Source organism: Labrus bergylta, chromosome 3, assembly GCF_963930695.1.
Source record: "Labrus bergylta chromosome 3, fLabBer1.1, whole genome shotgun sequence".
Taxonomy (NCBI): Eukaryota; Metazoa; Chordata; class Actinopteri; order Labriformes; family Labridae; genus Labrus; species Labrus bergylta.
In genome coordinates, this window is record NC_089197.1 from 30,105,955 (window position 1) to 30,131,674 (window position 25,720).

The window sequence follows — 25,720 nt, forward strand, 5'->3', positions numbered from 1 at the left end:
TCACTCACTACCAGGGCTTTGTATTCAAACAGCACAAAAAGCAACCGGAACAAAAATAATTATTTTAAATGTAACACAACACAGGCACAGACAGAAGTGGTTGGATGCAAATCACATGAAAACACATAGATATGAGGGGAACTGACTGTTCTTAATTGGATAAAAATGAGTCCCATCTATGTATTACAGTACAGTTCACTGCTCACCAACAACTTGCCAAATTATGAGCAACATATTTTAAATGTTTCCAATCCAGTGCTATGAAATTTAATAGCTATTTCACCTTAAGGGGACTTTTGCAAAATGGCCATGATAAATGTTCTTTTATAATTTCCAAGTTGTCTTTTTCCATAACAGCTTTACTGTAGTTGCAAAATTGGCAAAGTCGTATCACTGAGCCGTGCCTGCAGTCATTCTTAATCTTCTTACAAGCAGCCTTTGTAGCCATTTTCCGAAACTAACTTGGCAGCCTTATGCACTAATCTTTAGTAATAGAAGCGCCATGCTACATAATAAATGACAGCTTTCTCACAATGTAATTGTTTTCAAACTGTTTATAGAGCATATTTGTTCCATTGTTTAACAGATTTTCTAGTTGCCCTCGATGTAGAACTAGGAAAGTAAGGCTGTGTTTCTTTTAGTTCTTTCCTAAAAATGAGTAAAAATTGAACTGACACAAATAAACAGTGGTTGTTTTTATGGGATAATATTTATTGATAACATTCAACATATCTTACTTACAGATATTTTGCCGAGAAGTTAACCGTCACTTCACATCAACTGACAGAACAACACGTCGTTTCCCGAAAATAGAATCAGAAACAAACAAATGAGGAGAAGAAATCCCATCGAACCATGACCTCATGCACCAATTCACCACCAAATTCAAAACAGTATGGCAGTTCAACTGGTTGTTAAGTACATTGTGCAAATACAGTCACCTCATTAAAACAAGGAACAAGACGATGTAAAAAACAGTTACTACTGTAGAAACCCCAGGGATAGCACAGACTTAAAATGTCTGTATATGCCTGTTGTTTTTCTTATGGAACATCATAAAAAAAGAAAACATCCATCTTTGCGGTCATTCAACATGCAGCTGATCCAGTTTGTGTCTCTGTTTATCAGTTTAGGTTACCCATGTTCTATGTTGTGCAGCGCTTAGCAGCCCAGCTTTCCAAAGGTACAGCCGAGGCTTCAGGTTGATTGGTGTCCTTACGTGACTTGTTGCTCAAGGCTACGGAGAAGGAGGCGTCTTCAGAGAATTACAGGATCCTCCCTGGCTACTTCCTGTGTTCCCTTGGTACTGTAGTGAAACGTCAAGCAATAACAACTGTTAAGTCTGTGAACAAGTAAATATCTAATGTGTTTTAGTAATTTGAGTGTATTGCATGGCCTTGCAGAACAGTCTTTACATTTCACTGCACATCTGTATGAGCAAGTGACAAATAAAAATCTTGAATCTTGAATCTAATACAGACATTAACAGATACACATTCATTTAAAAAAAGCCACAGCCAAATTTCTCAGAACGCCAACCTCTGAACAAATGTACTTACCACCCACAGAGTTTTTAATCAGGCACTGAATCAAACAGTTAGTTGCTTTTTTAAAACAGAGTGCACCATTGTGACTCTATATATTTCCCACTGCAAGTAATAAGTGGCTAACTTGCCAAACAAACATGTAAATAGACCTATTAGTATGTTAAAGCAAAAGTTTGAGGGGAAGGATAAACGGTGTATGAATACAGGAAAATTTTGAAATTAATTGAGAGGAAGTAAACAATAAATGTGGTTTCTTAAATCTCTGATGAAGATTTTAAGGTGCTGTAAACTACAATAGCCCCAAGAAAAAAACATAACCAGCTCCGTTTTCAGTTTCCTTGTACTCTCAGTGTCTCTTTGTATTTTTCAGGCACAGTCCTTTGATGTGCTCACAAAGACGTCAAATGAAGCTATTTTTCAAGGCTGAATGAACAGGTCAGAGCGACCATCCTTCAACTTCTCAGTGGGACTTCCACTTCTTTGCAGTCAGAATCTTAGTTTTATAGTCTTTATTTGCACTCTGCCTCATCCACTCTTCTGAAAATGACAGTGAATCTTAAGATGTTCCAGGGTTAGAATTCTATTATCACATTGTTGTATTTATTTGGTAAGCCAAAAAAAATGTAAAAAGGTGAACTTCCCACAGAGAGCTGAGTAGCTTCTGTCTGGAACAACATGTACCCACACATGCTTTGGGCTGAATCACTTGTAAGACTGGCAGGTTTATTTCCCATCATCAGATCCAAAATTGCACTTTTGGAAAAAAAACAAAAAAACAGAATCACCCTCTTCCAACTTTTTTTTCTCTCTAGGAAACCACTTTTCCTCCACTGAAGATAACTCTCCAATGAAAAGGAAAGTATCCTGTTAGGGAAGTATCCATCATGTTCGGCTGTACAGACTCAAATGTCTAAAATGTCTTCCATCAAGAGAAGGCTCACAACCATTTCTCTATTAGCGCTGACCAAAAATCATTTCACAGTCTCATTGTAACAACACACTGTTATCAGTGAATACTAATGAGCCCACTGTGCAGTAATGACTAGGCAGTGATAAGCTTGATCACTAATTTATTCACACACTTTTTTTTAAACAGCCTTCGCATTATTATTATTTTATTAGCTGTAAAATATCTTGATTGTCTTCTATTTTTCTAAATGGGTTTTCCTGTATGCCAGCAATCAATTTATGTCCCTTGATATTTTTAAACCGTTTTACTTCACATTCTATCACACTTCTTTCAGTAATTGTGGGCGCTACTACATTATACGATCAGATATTTTTATTTTTTTCAAACGTGTGTTTTGTTTCCTAAAATGAATTTCCATACTCAAAGTGCTAAAATCCCCTTACCTTAACACATAGTTGCCGAAATCCTATCGTACATAATACCTGGCTGCCTACATTTCAGGTTGTTGTGGCATCTTCTACTTTAAATGGCATTGAAGCCATGTCTCAGGGCCTTTTAATCAAAGATAATGACAATCTAACTGTTTATACTTCATTCTATGCTGTTTGCTTGGTTAACTGTCTGAGGACCTTACCTGCATGTGGTTGGAGCTACATAACAGTTTGACAGCCTTGGAGACAATTTTGCTTTGCACAGGCAAAAATGAGCATTCTTGTTTGGAATCGGGTCAGTTGTCATGCCTGCATGAAAACACATGTCACAGTAGAGTCATCTCACCTCAACAAGAGGATGCCAGTGGGCGACAGGTTTTCGAGGATATGTGAGCATTTCACTCCAGTGGTCTCGGCCGAGGTTGTCCGCATCGTTGCCAACTCGACACACACCAATGACCTCATTATGGCCTACACTGTGGGCGCAAGGAGGGAGAGAGGGAAATCATATGAGCAGGACTGACTCTGCATTCAATAGAAAATGATACAACACATAAACCGATTTATTTATGTGACAGAAGAGGAATTCAATTACTACATTGCCCTTTTAAAATGTCAGACTTTTTAGTCATGCAGTAAAATGATGTTTGGGAATGAAATGTGCCAAAGAGCTGCAAAATTCTAAATGACTCCTTTAAAGTCTTGTAAAGCTTCTAACCGGTCATAGTCCATCACTGCAATCAGCAGGCTGATCTGCTCTATATTTTCTGGGGGGACATCAAAGACAATGGCCTCATTATAGATGGGGTTCAAAGTGTTCCGCTTAGTTGACGTCTTCCTCTTCTTCAGTCTGCGCCCGTCACACATTAGTGAAACCTTCACATAAGGATCTATGAAAGTGTGAGAAACCAAATGGCAATTATTAATTTATTTTCCATCAGTATACGAGCGAGTGTATACGATTATATATATTATGTGCATTTTTTAATTACCAGAAGCACCAGTGATATCCATGGCTTTCAGATTGCGAGCCTTTATCAGGGTGATGGTCAATCTGCCTGCAGTGGGCAGGTAACAGAGCGAAAACATAAGATCCCCGAGGTCCACATTATCCTGCAAGACAACACAAAACATAGCATGAGCAATCAGAAGCAGCGACCAGCCTATCTTAACAACATATTCTTTTTTGTCATGCAAGTTTCGGTTTTTTCATACAGGGCAATGAGATTATTTATAGTACTACTTGTCACTACTGCAGCTGAAGGTACAAAAAAGAATGGCATGGCCAGCTGACATTTGGTTACTGAGTTCAACCATGTTTCTGCTAGGGAAAAAGTCTCTTCTGTCACATTGCGCAGATAAAAGCCTCCCACAATTCAGCCAACGAGGCGACTTCTGTTCAGCTGCAGAGAGGCAGAAGCTCTCTTATCACTTGCTCCTAAAATAACTCAGCTAAACATGTGAGAACCAGGAGAGCACACAAACGTGTCTGCTGAAGACAACAACTCCTACATTAGAGTCGTTTGCCGATCCGATGGTACGTCAGAAGGTTGTGTTAGTGTTTTGAGTCAGGTGCCATCTGCTTTTAACTTTTAGTGCAATCATTTGTCAACAGAAGGCTGGTGAGTCTAATCAGTGTGTGAAAAAAAGACGACTGGTTCATTTTGAAAGGGCTTCTCCATAAACAGTGACACAGACAGCCGGATAACCATATATACTTTCTTCCATTTTTTAAAGAATTAAAATGAGCCTCAATTGTGAACATGGTTTACTTTTGCATAATTATGTCATTGGTATGCAATCGGAAGTACATTTTGAAGTAAAACCTTTAGTCAATTTAGTCTGCTTGAGCTGCGCTGTATAGTCAAGTGTTTGTTCAACAGGGAACAATGTGTGCTTTTTGCTGATAGTGGTTGAAGTCTTAGTACACCTGTAGAGAGGAAGGCGACAGATAAGTAACTTTCCTCTTATAACAGGACTGAAGACAGACAGATGTATCGGCTGTCTGCCAGCAGGAGAGATCAATGGCCTATGACATTTAATTTTTGCTGCAGGCCTTAAGTGTCTCACACACTTTGACACTATTGAGTGTTTTGCGCAAAGCCTACACCAAGAAATCTGCAGCAGACCTAGACACTTAGAGTGTACTGTACTATGGGGTCATTTATCTTGGTGAATTGAGCTTTATTGTGCAAAAAACTTAATTTAATTTTGCATAGTAGGATTTACTTTATGATGATATGCATACGATATCAATACATGGTCTTAGAGTCTGAAGAAGTCGTAATTTTATTGTAGTTTCATTATGGAAGTATGTCTGCATGACAATGATAATATTCATGCTCTCTCACTTCCTCTTTTTTCTTTGTTTCAGTTTAAAATAAATCAGCTTTTACTACCAGATGTCTGTATATCTAGCATCAGTGTCCTCTTCTGGGATACAGCATAGTTTTAATCTGTGTGTGTGTGTGTGCGTGCGTGCGTGCGTGTGTGTGTGTGTGTGTGTGTGTGTGTGTGTGTGTGTGTGTGTGTGTGTGTGTGCGTGCGTGCGTGTGTGCGTGACAGAGAGAGAGAAAAAACTAAAAGGAGTGGGACACTTTGCATCACTGTGAGCTATAGACAGAGACAGAGAGAAAGAAAGAGATTTCACATCCTAAGCCATAAATCCCCTTGTATCTCGTTGTGGCTTTTTTAAAAATATCAGAATGGTATATGGCTTAACGGTCAGGCCCTCTGGAAAATGCTTTCAACATCCTCTATCATGCCGGCCTAACATGCTTCATGGTCCGTAGTCAAGATACCGAAGGCAGGTATAGATAGATTTGTTCTGTGCTTTAGAATCCCTGACAAGCAACAAACAGTATTTAATGCCTGGAGGTCAAAAGCCACATTTCAGGTCTCTGATTATAGATGTGTATATAGGAAAATGTGGACTAAAAGCAAAGGAACCAAATACCACATTCCAGATTAATGTTTTAACAATGTTTTTAAATGATTTTGTGAAAAAAGGCATACCCTTTTGTCCTTGTCTTTCTTTAATTGCAGTCAAATCTGACAAACCATATGGTCAACCCCACCAGGCAATCATGGCTTAATGATAAGCCTTTCACTCTAATAAATGGATAAATTCACTGATTATGTCTCTGTTGGAGACAAAATGTCCTTCCTGGTGTCAAAAGACAGTAAGCTTGACGGTATAATGTTTGGGGGCATATGTGCAAATATATGAGAATAAGCATTTGTGCAAGTGCGAGAGAGAGAGAGAGAGAGAGATGAGCAATGTGGAAAAAGTGAACAGTGTGAGAATGGAGCATACCAGATACTGTAAATCTCTGGTTCCCATCACCACCTGTCAACCTGTCGCATTACATTCTATTCTAACAGGGTGATATTGATTGCTGATAAATAACACAAGGCAGACAGGTTAGCCCTCCCCCTTAAAAAAACAACATGAATGTTAAAGTTGACAAGACAAATATTGATACTTTTGTCAATATTAATATTCCTAAGTCTTTCTCATACATAATGACCAAATCATTATTTCAAGTCATTTCTCAGCATATCTTCCCCACACATTAGCTGTCAATGTGTCTTTTTCTGAAGTTTTGCCTATTTTCTATAAATCAAGAACCAAAATCTGCTTGTGGTGAATACATGAAGGCCCATTAATAACGATTGTTGATTTCTTATCAGGTTTATTTAAAGGTCCCATATTATGCTTTTTCTGGTTTTATACGCTCTTTAGTGTGTTTTCCAAGTGTCCTGTGCATGTTTAGGCACATCTATGTGCAAAAATTCAAAGTCCGCAGAAACGCGGCTTCTCCTACGTCCTCCTGTTAGCTGTAGCATTAGCTGCATGTAACGCTCGGTTCTAGCCCCCCTCGATAAAATTTGTCAGTCCGACGTCATTGTCAGTGTGATATCACTGATCTAAGTCCATTGGCTCGTTGTGGCAAGCCCTGGAGCTCATGTTGCACGCCCATTAACTTCTGTAGCATGCCCAAGATATGCCGTAGCCTGCGGTAGCACAGTAGTGCTAAGGTGCTAATGTTTATGCTCCCCTCGGACGGAGCCAGTGGCTGCATTCCCAATATGGTAAAAGAGGTGGGACATTTCCGAAAACTGTGCTGAGCAACTGACCAATAACGACAGAGCGGATCGGCAGACCAATCAGAGCAGACTTGGCCCACGTGGGGCTCTGCAGTGTGGGCTCAACAGAGTGTAGCTGACAGACTCAGAGCGTAGAGGGAGCAAGGAGGAGCAGTTCATGAAAACAGACATGTTTTTCAGACTTAAGCTATTGTGAACGTACAAAAGTAGATACATAGATTAAATATACGAACCCCAAAAAGGGCATAATATGGGCTCTTTAAACTAACAACACCAAATTTGACCCCTAAACTCTTTTCTTTTCCCTATTAAACTTAATGTTGGTTTTTAATCATTTTCTGCAATAGGCATTAGCCACCAAGATTAGAGTCAATGTTTGTGTACTGTATATTCCAGTGGTCTGCTTCATACAGTACAGTGTTTGTCTTCTTACAACTCTGGTTTGGCCACTCTAACGGCAGAGATGCACTGAATTATGCATGTGCTTGTCCGGCCATTTCCCATGGTACTGAATGCACACAGTGGAAGGTCATGACTTACTAGCAGTCAAATATTAACACAAAAGAGCAGGAGCTTTACCCCTCTTATGTGTAGAGAATATTGGTGCTCTAATCTTGTGTTATTATGCTGTGTTTAGAGCCTGGTAAAAATCAAAGCCCAGATGAGCTTAGTTGAGTTGAGCCAAGGAATTAAAACAAGATATCTGTCAATGAATATCAGTTACACTTGAAACGCTGCGCTAGTTAACTTTTAAGAGATAGTTCATGCTTTTTAAATTGGGGTTGTATGAAGTTAGCTACTTATCAATAGTGAGTGTACAACCCACTGTAAATAACAGTCAGAAAAACCCCTGTTAGGAGAAGCCTGCTCGAGTTCCTGACTAAGCTTGTACAGCTGTGCATGGCGCCACAAGAATCATGTACTTTATAAATTCACCACATCACCCTGGCGTCAGAAAAACATTTTTTCAGTACATAATTTTTTACACAAACAGCAGTTTGTTGCACACTCATTGTTGATTAGTAAAAAAGGCATCCCTACAACCCAAACTAACCTTTGACTTAAGGACTTTATTCAACAACCAGTGCACTAAGTTTCAACAGAGAGAGAGAGAGAAAGAGAGAGAGAGAGAGAGAGAAAAATATTCATGCCCTCAATATTTTCGAGCCCATGAGTAGGAAGCTGTTAATGGTCTACAGCACATTGTTTGAGGCGATCTGCATTTAAAATGTTGGCGAGCTGATATTTGTTACATCAGCACTCTTCAGAATACACAGATACTTAACATACCACTGACTTTGTGCTCAACACTGAAGTCAAATATTAGAAAAAAAGCTAAGAAAGAATACAAATTCATTCACATGTCTGCTTTGTGGTAATCAGCATAAATATGCTGTTGAACCCTCAAAAGCATGAGAAATACTGATTAGAATTCAAATTGAATCATTTCAAATGAGAAGCTTTAACTCAGGCTTACTTTTTGTGTAGGAGGCTCCACAAAAGGGGCTATATTTTTTATGTTTTTTATGTTAATTTGAAAAACCACAATCGAAAAATGTAACTTAACTGAGTAAATTTGGTTTCCCATTTTTGTTACTTGACTTTACTCTCGCCACTCAAGTCAGTTGACCACATTCCCTCCTGACTCTACGAAGATACGAGACGAGCAAACCCTGTTATGATCCCTTTTTTCAACTGACATAACTGTATTATTGGAGAGGCTGGAAATGGATGAGAGAGAAAGAAAATCTGTGAAAGATGTTAAAACTTCTCAATTGCCTGTTTCTACTAAGGCCCTCATTGGCTATAGTATATGTACAGTGAATGGAAGGTCCCAATTGGTCAGATGAGGCGTCAATAGAAGGGTCAGAGTGGATGACTTGGTACATAGAATACAGCTGAAATTTGGGAACAGTGTCGGAAATTTAGAAGGTAATTTTTAAGTTCGGTGGCAGTAGCTCAGTCTGTAGGGACTTGGTTTGGGAACCAGAGGGTTGCCGGTTCAAGTCCAGCCACGGACCAAGTGCAGAAATTGGTCTGGTAACTGTATAGGTCCTGAGCACTGCCGAGGTGCCCGTGAGCAAGGGCAAGCAAGCAACTCCAAAACTGCTCTGGAGTGCTCACTGTGGGCAGCCCACTCACTCTGAGACCTCTCAATTAATGCATGTACATAGGATCCTGTTTGTGCATGTCCCTCACGGGATTAATAAGGTATAGATCATAATTATTATGTTATAACATAGTTATTTAATTAACTGATATCTAGTTACATTTTTGATGAACTTTGTCCTCCTTTGTAGATTTGAATGATAATGAATCATTAAAGGATATTATTATTCATCAGAATTAAGGCACTGATGTTATTGGGTAATCCTCAAAGAAAAAAATGCACACAAGCACAAATATCATCATTCCTTAAAGCTTTCTGGTTCTTTTCTTAGTTGTCTGTGTCATCATGACCATCTGCTTTTAGTTTGCTTTGTTCCTTGTCGAGCTTCTGCAAATATCTGTCGTTGCCTTGCAGGTCCCTTTGTTGGCTTCCTTAGACTTTTCTGATTTAGATTTCTCTTCACAGTTGGCCAGACACACAAGAGAATGAACTTAGTATCCACCTTTATTACTTTTCTGTAAAGTGTATTATGCCTTAAAGCCAATTCTTTGGGGGGTTTCAAAACAAAAGAATGTCAGTAACATCCTATTCTGTATTTTCTGTTGGTGTTGCCAGAAGCATTTTACATGTCCTGCACAATGAACAATCGCAAGGTGTGCGGTCAGGTTAAACCCTATGGATTTCTTTTTCCACCATAGAAAAAGATGCATATGACACCTATTATCAGAAGTGGATATACTTTGTAGGCTAGCTACCATAACCAGTGTAGTTTTGAAATCACTTGCTCCTAGCTCATAGCAGGATAAGGTGTGCTAGTGATTTACAGTCATGCAGAAGACAGATACCTGATAGAAACAAATAAAGGAATATGTCCTTGGGCTAGTAATTTCTACAATTTTCCTGGTTTTCAAGGGCTAGATTTGATTTCAGATTTATCCAAGGTTTAGTCCTTGTTGGGCAAATGGCCTTGCGCAGAACTTTATCAGTATAAAGATATGCTCAGCAGCTGCCATGAGGTTAACTTCCACTCTATAGTAAAACAAATACCACAATCTGTCAAAGAAACCACAAGGGCAGTCATTCTGAAAAAAGGATGAATTGCTAATAAGTGATTATGACAATCAAATCATTCATCTCTCTTACACGGACCAAAGTAATAGAATGTGTTTATCAGTTTAAAGTTAAACAGGTTTGTTTCTCAGGCTAAATTGGAAGTACAGAATTACTCCAGTGCATGCCTATATTTATCTGAGATTGACAGGTGGACAAGTCATGCACACATTTTCATGTTATTAAGGGACAAAGCTCATTACACTGAAATGGCGGCTTACAGACAAGTCATTTGCATAAGCGGTGAGGAACAGAGCTGCAGGAGACAGACCTGGACACCAGCTGAGTTAGAAAATCCTTTGCTTATAATACGCACACAAGAGATGGAAATGATCAGCTTAGCATTTTGCTAAAAGGCTTCAGGTAGTTGCCATAACAGTCCTTCATTCTGTAAGTACAACATATTGTTTCAATTTTTCTCTACTAGATTAAGGACATCTGTTCTGCTGGTTACGATATCATTTTACTCTCAAAGGAAACTTTGGTTAACAACAATCAGAAAAATAACATCAATAGGTTTAACAGTGAAAATGGAGGTTATTTTAAATCTAAAGTATATAGTGTCTAAATCCATTACAGTTTGTTGACTGTTTGATATCTAGCTCAACCGATTTAAAGCCATATTATTATGTTTAAACCAAGACCTGGCAGGTATAACGGTATCACTGCTGATATAAACAATGGTTGGAGTTATTGGATTTTAACCCATGTTGTAAAAACCAATTTTTTTTATAGCCATGACTTATTGATCTTTTTACTGACCCCTCAGGGATAAAAAGGTAATGACAGCCAAAATCAATGGCAAGAAGTATAATGAAATTCATGGTGAATGAGATCATTACAGCTAATTAAGCTGACGCACTGAGATTCCTGTCAATAAAGCAATCACTTGAAGAATGCATATTTATGTTCTCACATTACCTCCATTACACAATAGATTTATTAGATTAGATATCAGCTGTGAATCACTGTAAAAGAAAAGTCCAAAGATATCATGAAGCGTTTTGGCCCACATAAAGTAAATGTGTAGGCCTCTACACTTCTGAGGAACCCCATTCTATCATAATATATGATCTGACACTATATATGTTCTCTCTTTGTAAGATGCCATTGTACCCTGGAAGAAAAGCTCACAATGGTCCTCACAAGGATATATGTACAAGAGTACACACACACACACACACACACACACACACACACACACACACACACACACACACACACACACACACACATGCACACACAATGACAACAAGATAACATGTGAGGACCCTCATAATGACAGCATAATATATGATTCAACCATAAATATGCCCTTACTTTGCAAGATGTCCCCACTACTTTGATGTAACAATCATAATGGTCTTCACAAAGGTCGGTAAAAAAGAGCATCTACACATGCACACACACAGTCAATAAAGCAACAGGGCAATGAGATTAAAATACTATTGACCTTTAGTCAGTCTTACCATGGATTTAATTTACATATGATAAAAATGGTGGTCCCGGTAGGAGGAACTGAATTTAGATAAGTAGTGTTAGATTCTGAAATGTGTTTTTTAATCAAAAATTATTCTCGCCTCTGTCAGCCTGCAGTTAGAGTAAAAATAGTTGTTACCAAGGGAGGGAATTTTGTGAAACACTGTTTTCATCTAAATGAATTAGCTTCTACCCTTAGCCTGCATCAGCAGTGTTTCATTTAGTTAATTTCAACTATAGTTCCTAAAGAGAGACATATTTACACATTTAAAACACTAAAAGAAATATGATCTACAAACCATTTAAAAGAAATAAACTAATCCAGTTAAAAATAAATCATAATTTCTTTCAAATTTAAAGGTAGATTTAGTGAAATTAAACAAGATGGTTAATTTTGGTTTAATTATTCTTTATTGTCAGAACATGACAAACTATACTTAAACAGAGAAACATTTCACCATCATATGCTCAGTGCATGGAGCTGGAAAACACTGATGTGAGTTTGCTCCTGGGGAGTAACACTTGGCTTACTGGCCCGCTGCTTATTGAGGTTCACCACCATAGACTGTTTATATTATTTACAATACCGTCCACACTAACACTTGTTTGGGACGTTTGGACATTTCTTTCCTTCGCTGCGTTCTAACGTGTCATAATGTCTTAAACGCTGGAAAAGGTTTGTGGTGTTGCCTGTGTTAGCTGCCGGACTGAAAATAGCCAAAATACCTCCAAACTCCTTGAGCTGAGCGGCCTTTCTTGTTTTCTCCTGCTTTGAGCTGTTAAGTTCAGCATTTTCTATGGTGTCAGTATTGCTCCGCTCCTCATATCAGCCATGTTTTCATTCTGCTCCTGATGCCTGTAAGCCCGCCTACCCATATCCCTGCGACATGATTGGCTGTTTGTCGTCTTTTTCTTCTTTATAATCTCGTTCAACCCCTATTTTCAGCGTTGACAGCTCAATGTGTTTAAAAAAGCAGTAACAATATTCTGTCACTCAGAGATAGTGTGAAGTAATGAATGAACAACAAATTTGTCAGACTTGATGTAACCTTTATATTTACTACTTTATAATAAACGGGTCTTTCTTGGTCATATTTAAAAGGTAATGAGTAATATTCTTATCCATGTGAACATGACATAATTTGATAAGAAGTGCTGACTCACCGTGGACATGTACTGAATTTCCCGACAAAGCCTTGTCTCCCTAGGGAAATCTGCCAAATCCAGGAAGTTGTCCACAACCACTTGGCCGATAATGTCATGGCGAGAAAACCGGTCAAAGTCATAGACACTGAAGTGCAGCTTACGTGTGGGAAGCTCAGAGTACGCCACAGGAAACAGGAAGACCTCATCAAACACAGGGTTCAGCGTCTTGCGGTGCACCTTGGTCTGGTGCTTGGTCATACGATCAGGTAACAGGTAGATCTTGACATAAGGGTCAGAGGTTCCAGAAAAGTCCTTGGCTGGGAGGTCCTCTGCTTTGTGGATCTTAACTATTAACTGTTCCAGGTCACAATCAAATTTGAGGATAAAGTGTAGGCGCCCACAGCCCCCACCTCTGCGACTTCCGTCCTCTCCTTCAAGTGAGCGCTGTTTGTAGAGCTCAGGTTTCAGGCGACCCAGGCCCAGCCCCATTCCAGTGAGGGAGTCCTGCCTTTGGAACTGGGCCACATTGAAGTCTGGATTAGACAGGTTCATATGTCTGCGGATGGTCCCCTGTCTGTGTGGATGAGAAATCAACAAAAAACATCTTTAAAAAAATCTGCATGTTGAATTAAAAAAGTCATCTAGGTATTTACATCCATGCTGGACGAGTCTTCCACACAATTTATGCCCTTTGTCAGCATTATGGGCCATCGGAAGAAGAGAAAATAAGGAAGGGATATTGTAGTTGAATGTCGAATTAGTGTGACAAGCACTTGTGCATTAGGTCAGGGTTCATACATGTAATTTGAGTTTGCAGTTTAAAGGCCTTAACTAAGTTACTCTTACTTGACCTTACTTGAGTTACTCTACCTTGTCTATACTTTGATTGTACTTCATCAATCAATCATGAGGTGCCCTTTTGAGAGGACTTCTCAATTACTGTTTGATTTGTATGAAAGGATAGAGGCTGGGTGGAGTGTGTAGTGGGAAGACTCTTCAATTATGGTGACTGTTTTTGAAATGATATCACTACAACAAGTAAGGACTCAATGCAATGTTAATAGTGTTTTCAAACCAGCCACTTGCTCATTATGAATGGCACTGACAGTTGTATTATGTGGTCACACATTGGCTCATTTGGACATTGAACAGATTTTGTCCTAGGGGGCTGGCATGTGAAAGTGTGTTTAATGGATGGGACGATATTTTTTTCTACATTCAACTTCTGACATGCAGGACCTTCTGTTATTGTCTGGATATTTTCAGGATGGCAGTGTTTTTGTTAAGGGGACTATAACTATAGTCTTTCCTTAAAGGTCAAGTTGTCCAGACTAAGAAAAATATTGATTAGAAATCTTGTACTTACCCAATTTCAGAAATGCAGTGACCAGAGGGTGGAGGTTCAGTGGTCTGTCTCTGCATCCGAGGGTTGGTGTGAACCCCATTTTCCCGGGTTTTGCTCTGGGCATCCAATGGGATGTCTGGAGATGTGTGACTGATCTTCATAGCTGCCTCTGGTGTGGCCATGACCACAGGTGGTGGTGATAAAGGAGTCACAGGGCCCTCCACAGATACTTCAGATGCCACAAGAGTGGGTTCTCTGGTGATGGAGCATTGGGATGACTCACGGCGGTTGTGTGGCGGGGGGTCCACAGCTGTGTAAACTGGCTGCCTGGGGGCTGGCAGTGAGGGTAAAAGGCTCATGGTAGGGTTGAGGTGCCCATGGGCCTCCTTTGTGGTGGGAGAGAGCCCACGTTCCCTCCATGGTATCCAACAGAGCTTCCAGGAGACAAAGAGGGAGACCCCAAACAGGGCAAGGCCACAGGCAGTCACTACCAGTGACAACAGACTCACCGAGATATCTGGTAGGACAACAATAGAAGGCAAATCAGGTACTGACAGCAATTTCAATTTAGTTTTGGCTTAGTATATATTTTCAGCAATTATCTTATTTAAACCTATGTTAAGCAGTACATGTGAAAAACCCAGCTATAAACATTTAATCACTGGGAATTGGAAATCTTATATATATATATTTTTAATCGATGAATCAGAAAGAAAAGATAATTTTTTTTCATCCCTTTATTCCAAAAAATTATTATTATTTCAAAATGAAAATAATGCAAAAAACTGTACAAACAACATTTTAACAACCAAAAGCATTTTAAAAACTATTAAAGTAATGGTAAATATATATATAACATAGTCTTAAAGCAAAGCTACTTTTACTACTTTTACTTCAACTGTCAGAATGCTGACATACTTTGAATGAAGGACCGTAACTTTCAATGGAGTCTGTGTCTTAAGAGTGTGGTACTACTACTCTTGGCATACTTTTTAAGACAAAATAGCTACAGATTAAACCTACCTAACAGCTTAATATACATCTTCATAAAGAGAGGCCTTAGTCTTCTAAGATCGGTGATATTATGATACTATACTGACTGTAGTCACACCCTCCTTGGTTGGGCTATTAGCACGATAACGCTCGTTATCACGTTCTCTGTCTAAGTTTATTTAAACACAGCTCAAGCTGACCAAGCACAGAACAATACAAATGGAAAATAATAAACTTCTTGAGCTTTTCATATATGTAAAGGGCAGGATTGGCAAAGAGGTAAAAAAGACAACAACAGAGAATTGGCAGCACTGATTGTTGGTCTTTCTATTGAACTACTGTATGGCTTGCCATTGACTTTTCATCTAGACATAACACTTCAACTGAATGCAGCCACATTTGGAAGTTGTAGTCCAACTTAAAGTAAGTGTATCATGACCAGTACCGCAGCAAAGTTTACACTGTTATGCTGTCGTCACATTGTTTATCTTTTTAATTTACTTCCAAAACAAATACTCCTCATGTGAGAAACTGAAAAAAGCTAACAAATGAACAAATAAAAGCAGTAAAAAAAAAAACTTTGCCACCAACTCCCTTTTCCCCAAAGAGCTGATTTAAGTTTTACATACTTGATAAAAAGATTGTCTAAGTTAGATTACTTTTTGTTTTCAATAGCCATGTTACAAAACCCAACTAGGCCTATCGCAAATTATAGCGGTTTCTATCTCTAGAAAAATATGTTTATTTTAATGCACATGTGGGTGATAGCAGAAGCACATGCCGTGGGAGTATACATATTTTTATTGGATTATTCCAGCAGACCTTAAGTCTGTCAGATAAGAGTTTATGGTTTGAAAACATGACACTGAATATTCCTGCAGTGCATCTGTTTATGCAAGCACAGGGTGTGCGAGTCGCCATGGAAAGGGAGGGAAGGTGTGAACCAACAGGTTCATCAAGGGCTTTCTGAATCATCTCTGTTCTCAGTAAGTGGGTGAATAGATTTTTTTTTTTTTAAGATAATTGTAGAAGCTGCTGTAACACAACTGGGCTGAGGTTAAATTTGAATACTAGTCAAACAATGTTATTCATCTGCAGAAAGTAGAGGGAGTACATATGATAAGCAATTAAACCTTTGTAAGGGTTTCAATAGTGAAGAAAATCCCAATTTTTGAAAAAGTAGTGAGGTGATGAGCCCTCCCTTTGCCTCATTACTAAGTGTGCATGTTTAATAAGAGGGATATTAATTGTGTTAATTAGTCTCCTTAACCTTCTACCAATTCCTAATAATCTCCATCCAATGAATAAATCGTACATTAAAGTCTAATAAAATAAATCCCAAAAGACCTATTAAGGATCAGAGCAGGGTCCTGATGTGTAAAACTTACAGTTAAATATCAATCATAGCTTTTCTGACTTCGGAAACATGTTATCAGTTTAAAATTGTTTTATGAGATATGAGAATATTTCAACAACAAGCTGAAGTACTGTGCTATGAATCTGATGAATAAATGTTTGGTTTATTAGTTGATGGGTAAGACAGCCTCTGGAATAATAAGTACCACAGAGTTTTAAAAAGTCATAAAAGTGTGTTTGGCTGTTAAACTTTGCTTAAAGGTCCCATATTCTTCTTTTTCTGGTTTTATATGCTCTTTAGTGTGTTTTCCAAGTGTCCTGTGCATGTTTAGGAACATCTATGTGCAAAACTTCAAAGTCCGCGGAAACGCGGCTTCTCCTACGTCCTCCTGTTAGCTGTAGCATTAGCTGCATGTAACGCTCGGTTCTAGCCCCCCTCCATAAAAATTTGCCAGTGTGACGTCTTGTCAGTGTGATATCACAGATCTAAGTCCATTGGCTCGTTGTGGCAAGCCCAGCAGCTCATGTTGCACGCCCATTAACTTCTGTAGCACGCCCACGATATGCCGTAGCCTGCAGTAGCACAGTAGTGCTAAGGTGCTAATGTTTATGCTCCCCGGCCCTCGGAGCCAGAGTGACTGAGCGACTGACCAATTACGGCAGAGCCGACAGGCCGACCAATCAGATCAGACTTGGCACACCTGAGGACTCTGAATGTGGGCACTTCAGAGCCTTAGAGAGAGAGTCAGAAGTGAGCCAGTGCATGGAGCGGCAGTACATGAAAACAGACACTTTTTTCAAACTTTAGCTTTTGTGAACATACTTTAGTAGGTACATAGATTAAATATATGAAGCCCAAAAAGGGCATAATATGGGCTCTTTAAGAAATGTTTTGTCAAAGGTTGTTCAGTGTTGTCGTGACTGTCACGTGCTGCTAGATTTTGAACTGGCACAGTACACAGGGAGCACATCGCCCCCATACTTGTCTCCCTCCGCTGGCTCCCTGTAGATTTAAGAAATCCATTTTAAAATACTATTACTTGTTTTAGTTGTTTTAGTTGTTTTCTCTTAACATATTGTTTGTAAACTGATTCTTAATCATGTAATATTTATTATGACGTGTGCTGCTGCCCTATTTCACCCTTGTGAAAGATATCTTGATCTCAATGGGTTAATCAACTGGTTAAATAAAGGTTAAATAAAATTAAAAAAATGTAAGTCACTGCATGGTCTAACCCCCTCTTATTTATCAGAAATTTTAACCCCTTACACCCCATCACGATTACTCAGGCCATCTTAGCAGTCTCCTTGGCGTCCCTCAAGCTCAGTGTAAACTCAGGGTCGACCGTGCCTTCTCTCTCAGCTGCAGGCCCTTTAAATGTGCTATACAAATGAATTGACTTGACTTGACTTATTCCCCAACTTCATTTGAAGTTTGAGTTTGATCGTTATCGTCTATAACTAAACATATTACCGTCTCTCCTTATCTGTGGAGTTGAATTAATATAGCCAACTTCACACTAAGGACTAAGTGCATTCCTTGATTAGAGTTTATGACTCTTCTTCTTGTGTGCAATTATTAAAGGCATGCCATATCTACAAAGTCTGCACATGAGCAAAGCTATCCTCTGCATGTTAATAAAATTCAAACTCGACCACTACCTTACACAAACATGTACCTGAGGGTTACATCATCAGACACAAGATACATTTATTCTCATGCGTTGCAATTTCAAGCACAACATGTCATAAATATCCCTTTTTTCTTTATTTAGTTTCTCACCTACTTTTCTCCTCTCCTGTCTAAATAGAGAGGTCCGGATTTTTCAATTCTGCCTTAACGCACACGTTCAAGAGGAATGTAATCATTCCTCCTCTTCAAATTTTCCTCACAAAAAAAGAAAGCTTTTTAAGTTCCGCCAAAGCTAACATGAGGCTTCAGCAGTCTGAGTCAGACAAATTAATGGGTCCCTTCCAAAAATTATGGACAGTGTTTCCTCACTGAGCTGTTAGCCGAGGGATACTAACACAAAGACGGCATATTGTTCTAAAAAAAGACAACAGCCACTTGATTTGGCGGACTCAGCATCGTATCAGCTTTGTCTGAACTATGTATGTGATGCATTCATGGAGGAGGATCGCACAGTTGCTATCACAACACAAGCAGAGGAGGGATGATAGCACTGAATCCTTCTTTCAAAATGAAGAGAGGCATGTTGGTACCATATTAATGACACACTTAAAACATTAAATCTTACCCAATCAGTCCCCGCTTCCCTTTATTGATTTAGGATGCTGAATGAATTGCCTTATTGCTTCTATGTAGCAAATTGACACAAATAGTTCTGCAGCTTGAGGTTAATGTTCACATGATAATCTTTATGTATGTGATCATTTCCCACTTTAGAGTTTCACATTGCTTGGTTATGCTAATGGTGTGAAAACACCTTATATGTAATGTTTGCACTGCCTGTTATTTAATGTCTGTTTTTTGATAATCTTGCACAATCTGCTTTTTAAACATTGCTGTACATATATAAACAAGACTACTTCAGAAGGTCAACACTTTTTTATTCTTATTTTTTATATTCAGGTCTAATTACAGATTTTTTCCTCAACTGTTTAGAAGTTCTTGTTTAAATTGCACATATATTTTTATCCCTGCACGGGTTATGTACATTTCTTGTATAAGTATATTTTTAATTGCACAGTTTAAGTTTGATTCATTTAGGGGTATTCTTTAAATATTTTTTCAGGTTAATATATATGTATGGGGGGGGGGGGGTGCGTCGGTCTTGTGGTTTGATTTGTAACAAATGTTTCATGTCATGTACGTCTTTGTAACCTGCTACTGGATGCTTTGAATTTCCCTCGGGATCAATAAAGTATCTATCTATCTATCTATCTTATGTTGAATGTTCCTCTCTATTAAGTTGGATTCTTGTGTATTTTTTCATCGTTTTACTATCATTTAAATAATCATGTGCAGGAATGAAGTGTTATCCATCAACAACTGTTGTCCGAGGAGATGGTTTGGAGCTGGAAGGACAGAATTTGAAGATGAAGGCCTAGTGCTGAAAAGAGTCGGTTACAGTTTTGTAGTTTTGTACGCTGATCTTGGCCAGATAAAAAGTAACTTGAAGAACATTTAGTGTGCTAACTTTTTTGTGTCTGTTTGAAGATGAAGGTCCCATCCTATTTGTGATTTGCAAAGGAACCTGACCAGCTGACAGTTGTCATTGTTCATTCGTCAAACTTTTAATATAGCACGTCTGTTTAATCAGCATGTACAAATGTCTTTTTTTTTTCTCTGTGCCTAATCCTACAGTTTTTGAACTTCATAGTATGGCAGATTTACATTTCATTTTCATGAAACATATTCAAATTGTGTGTCTCAAATTTCCCCTTGTAAATCTCTTTTTGAATGTCCAGGCTGCTGCACAGTGTGTTTGGCATCAATCTGCTCTATCATCCTGATCATGTCCGTTATTGGCTGAGCCTCTTTCTGTGTGAGGGCAGTGATACAGACTTATGTGCTGACTGTGCAACAGGCTATTAGTTGCCTTCAGTAAGAGATCAAAGGAATTATGAGTCCTTCTGTCACGACTAATGACGATTTTTTTTTGGTAGATTTAGTAAAGAATAGATTAATTCAAGGAAAGCTAATTAGTATATAATCAGCATAATTACATGAATCATAGGAATGAGTCAAATTATGCCATTTGAGTTGAGAGACACTAATGCCTCCTGAGTAACTACCATTTTGCAGAATCACTTTTTTTTACCACAAGCTGCCAGATTTCGAAAGAAATGCCACCAGTATAGCATAGATAGTATCAACATCTAAGTAATTCTTGTTTAAGCTGAGGAGTTTCAGTGACTAGCTGACTTTAGAACAAGTTCAATAAGTCAAATGTGTGTTCACTTTAAATAGCTTAGATAACTAAGCAAAATAATCAGTACTTTTATGGTACAAAGACGTGGCCTTCCTTTTTAAAAACATTTAGTGCTCATGCTGCTTTTGGTTGCTCACAAGGTTTGGAATTTGTTCCCACATTTTGGTTAATTCATCAGCACATTGTATTGGTAAATGCAGAAGGCAGGCACCTCAGACCAACCTTTATGTGAAGCACTAAGTGCAGAACGTCTGCCTAAACGTCTTATAAAATGTAAATCATTCTGAACGAGGACTCTGTTTGCAAACACTCATTATGTGCACGATGGCAAACTGACAATGAGGAGCTAAGAGAATTTACCGGACCTGCAATTCATTACATGGACAGTTGGGCTTGGGTTGGGTTTCATGGGCACCTGTTTTCAGGTAGAATTCAAGAACATTGTTTGAAAAAATTAATGTTGGTTCATTTTAGCCCAGATCCTCTATTTCTGTGGACAACTGGCTTGGTGTTCTCAGCAGCAGGATCAACACCCTGGAGGGGCTCAGAATCTTGGTTTGCAGTTTGCGTATCAGGTTTGGTTCGGGTGGTTGATTAACACATACTGTATACCTGTGGATGAGGCAATGTGGATTGGCTCTTATCATGTGACAGATGTGTGCGGCTTTAGCAAGACCTGAACCGCAGAGGGTCAGGGTATCTGACAATTATAGTTTGACAAAAATGATTCTGCATTTTGGACCTTATCTCCCAAATCTGCAAGCACTGATACAGGACGGGCTCTATGTGTGTGGGCGCTGTCAGAAGACCTCACACAGAAACTCAGACAAACTGTCCTCTCTGTGCTCTGAGATTCTGTGAATGCCAGAGGACGTGTGATTTGGGAGAGCGATGCGCAGAAAGTTTGGGAGTTGCCATCTGAGGACACTGAGCCCACAGTTGGCTTGGCAGGCCGCCTGAGTGCCTGTCAGAGTGAATCTATAGACATCTGGAAGATTCAGAGACTGCATCACAACAAAGAGAGTGAACCAATTTTAGAGCACAAGACCTTAAAAGGTGGAATAGTGTAGGAGGCAAAAAGCAATATCTGGAACTTCTACCTCTGCGATGTTGTGTTTTGCTTGAATATTGTGTTTCTGTGAGTGAGAACTGGATCAAACATTTATTGGAACGTGCTAAATTGTTCTGTTGTAGTCAAACTAATATCAAAAGAGATAAAACAATGTGGTATACATGTGAATAGTTCTGATAAGGACCGTGCTTGATCCCCTTAAACTCATAATGTAAACATTAAATGCAGTTTGTGCAAACCAAAGTGTAAAACTTAAACTTCTAATCATAAGAAATGGTTGTAGAGATGGCTTGGAGGCTTAGAAATACTGCATAATTTCAACGAACAGTAGCAATTTTGTTAAATTATGATCTCTCTACCTTTAACCACTGAATGTTATTTACCTGAGGCTGCCTTCTCTGTTTGTTTTTAAGGCAGTTTCACATTATTGAGCTGCAACCTGAGAATATGGTAGATTAAAGAAAATTGTCTTCCCTTCTTATTGTCAAAAATCACAATAATCTGCATGAACACAACGTAAATCACGGCCAGGTGCAGGGATTTTTACTGCGGCATTGTCATCACTGTGACGTTTCTGAGCAGACTCCAGACAATCCTGTGATGAAGAAGTCAAACATCGAGCTTTCATATCATCCACTTTTTGAGATTTTTACAATTTGGACAGAGCCAGGTGAGCCATTTCCAACCGTTTCTAGCAGGGCAAGACTACAGCTTTCTTCAATTTAATACAAGTCATGAGACTGGTATGAATCTTCCTTAATCATTTGATTCACACATTTACCTACATTTCTAACTTAACCTCTAAAGGTTATAGAGCTACATAAAGAAAGGGAGCAAATAATTGATAGTCTTTATGACTACAATGACTTACTCTAAGTTTATCCCCTGATTATGAACAGCCATAGCAGAAAAGTTTACATTTTACGAAAGTTTTCAATTTACATCAATGTTTTAAGTTTGAGTTTAATAAGTTTAAAATCACAAACATGATCCAAGTCCACCCTGAACTATCAGTCAAAGGTTTTTGACCTTAGATCGTTCATCTTCTTCTATCTACTCCCGTTGTCATTCTATTATGGCTGCAGCCATCATGTGGGGTGACACATATTAACGGTAACTGGAATTAAACCTTATAGGCAAGCCATCCAGATAGATAACTCCACTACAACACCAGCTATTGCAATTCCACTTTTCAAACTGTCAGACAAGACAGGAATGGTATGATGATGAATGAGAGAGAGAGAGAGAGAGAGAGAGAGAGAGAGGAGAGGGCTGGGAGAGGGGATTGTGAAATATGAAAAAAGACTGAGAATTGGGAGAGAGTGGGAATAAAAGAAAGGAGTGGGGATCTTGAAATGGCTTTCATGTGGTGCAGATTAAATTGTATTATAATGCAAACCAATGGAAACTTCATGAATGGTGTAAGTATGTGGAGAACTGTTACTGTGCATCCTTCACATTATCTCACGCTTTTCCCATGCACTGCACACACACACACTTCTAGCACACAAATTAAATCACATTCATCCACGTGCACACATGCCATTCCAACATTGGTCGTTAGCCTAGGTGATGATAATGATGAAACGTGACTCTGTGGTCACATTAATCCTCCACGTGTGTTTTAATGATGGCTTCAGATTTTTTCAAAGGTTCTTTTCTCCATTCGTTATCTCTATATAGATCAGAAGAACATCCATTTATGAAATGTTTCATGTTGCGTACAGGCTTCAGATGAAGAAATCAATCTTAGGTAACTTTCCAAGAAGTAGGATACAGTACTGCAAGCCAGCCACGAACATTACCGGCAAGCGCAACTCATTCAGAGAGCAGCCTGTACACCCACTTATACACGATGTGTCACATTGACTGCACGACATCACTATCACCATTTATGCACGTGTGAGGAGTTACCTATAATAATGCTTAAATCGTGCATAATTTCAACTTCAAGTGAATATTGATTTGGAAAAAATTTCAAACATTAAACCTATGATCAGGCTCTCTGAGAGAAGAATTCGAGGCTGCAGTCATGCAGCTGCATTTTCGTTGCAGATACATTACATGGCTACTTATTAGACTGGATAATTAGTGAACTATAGAAAATGGTGCAATTGAAACAAAGCTCTGGTTGTGCAAGCACTTTCAATAATTCTTGGATGCAATCAAATGCATCCATCAAGCGTGCCCATGATGCCTCACCTGAATCCGTATAGCGTGGTCTGGCGAGATCTCGGAAATAGTAGATAAAATCCAGGCAGTGTTCGTTCTGCACTTCTCCCTTCGAACAAAGATCTGACAGGAGTTCAAGTGCCTTTTGACAAATCTCGTCATCTCTGTCTCCAGGCATTTCCCACCAGCATCCTTAGAAATGAAGGGTCTCTTAGGCACCAGCACCAGCACCAGCACACCGGACCACTCCGCCTGCCTGACAGTCACCTATTCCACGCTGCTCGGCACTGCTTCTGGAGTCGACCACGCATCCAGCGGCACGCCTACCTACACGATAGAATCGAAAAAGACGCCCCGTGTGAGAAAGAATGAAAAAGGAAATGAGTCCAGGCAATGCAGAAAACAGGGGACGTCTGCCACATGTGGGAAGAAAGTGATTTTTATGTCACTTATAGCCAAACGGTCCCTTTTACACTGCTGCTCTGGTTGAAAGCCACCGGTTGAATCCACTGCGGCGCCGTGCGCTGTCCAAGGTGCTGAAACGTGTGCGCGCTTCAGAGCCGGACTCTCGCTACAGCAAGCCTTTTAGTCTTTAAGTCGACAGTCCGTTTTCGTCCAAATGTCGATCTGTTTCCGTTTTTTTAAGGGTTCAAATTTAGGAGAAGTTGAGAAGAAATGTACGCAGGAATTAAAATAAATGTAAGAGAGCAGTACTACCTGTAGCAAACGCCGATCAGTTATCCTCTCCCACGAACGTGGTATGGTCTCATATGCCTGCAAGTGGCCAATCAGAGAACGACATGGTTTGTCCCTTGTTTCATTCTGTAAATGTTGAATGTTTTAGAAAAACCCCCAATATATTATTCAGAACCCACACATACAATGCTGCTAATGTAAGTTAAGTATGGAATTATATTAACTTAAATGAACCACTTCCACCTGTTTTTCTTGATACTCAACAACTGAGATTTAAAACTAATAATTCAGGGAGCATTTCATGACGTGTTCCTGCAGGGACAACCGCTGCTATATATTCATCGGCAGTGACATCCATGATTTGTCTTTCCATACACTGAAATAATGAGAAATTAACAAAGCCCATGCCCAGAGAGAAAGGGAGTGAGGACATTTATTTATCTTCCTGTCTATATTTTCATTGTTCCTAATCGTTTGTGAGGAACTCAGGGCATAATTATAATAAACAGCATCAGATATTTCTCAGGGGACAATCAATGCCAATATCTCAGAGTGTGGGCTTTGTTGTGCTGCAATTCTTGTTGTGCATTAATTCAACCGATCAGTAAGTAGGCTGTCTAAAGGCACACAGTCAATTACACTTTCATTTCAGTGATTGACATGCCGATAATAATGCAGAGACTCTGTGTGGTTGCAGGGTGCATATCATGATATGTGGTCAAGGTAATAGCCTGACAATGTGTAACAAAACACAAGAATGAAAAAAAGCAGTTGGTGACATGCACTAAACAATGTCATTGTTAATCTAGAGTGAGATTTCATCCTTTGTATGATATAAACTTGTCCTTTCGTGTTGAAGAGAAAATCCTTTTTGAGGTTGCTGCGAAAAGGTGGTTCAAAGATACAGCCTTTAAAAGTAACCATGAAGAAGATTATACTTGTGTAAATACATCTTATTAATGTGTCAGGGGTTCAGTGTCACCAACTGGTAAATTCAAAAGGCACAAACAGAAAAGTAAATAATGGGAGAAAGGGAGGAGGTGATGAAAATACGACAGATAAATGGGTTTGTTGGCGATTTGCATGGTTTTTCCACCAAGAACAAAGAGCCCACCAGTCATCTCCCATCAAAGATAAACACAACTTCTAATGAGCAGTGCCCTGTGTGCCTTAATCTTGTTTTTCTGCTGTCTTGCAAATGATTTGTTCTGTTTTTCTACCTTGTGATAATGAGAGCCTAGCAGGCATCCAAAAAGATATAATCTTCACACAAGAGAACATGTAAATGTGGTTAGCAGGCTTTTCATGAAAAAAGAGCATTTGTTGTCTTTGAAAAGATAAGGAGGT

General features: G+C 39.1%; 1 protein-coding gene across 1 annotated transcript; it reads right to left on the bottom strand.

Annotated features, from left to right (window-relative positions):
- Window positions 1-690: 690 nt before the first annotated feature.
- syt9a (synaptotagmin IXa) lies at window positions 691-24,432 on the bottom strand. The gene is made up of 7 exons (XM_020657182.3): window positions 23,708-24,432; window positions 14,210-14,705; window positions 12,862-13,417; window positions 3,881-4,001; window positions 3,607-3,778; window positions 3,235-3,364; window positions 691-1,306 (listed from the first exon to the last, which is right to left on the bottom strand). Exons 1-7 carry the CDS (start codon window positions 23,853-23,855, stop codon window positions 1,238-1,240), a joined length of 1,692 nt encoding a protein of 563 aa, XP_020512838.1. The 5' UTR covers window positions 23,856-24,432; the 3' UTR covers window positions 691-1,237.
- Window positions 24,433-25,720: the final 1,288 nt, after the last annotated feature.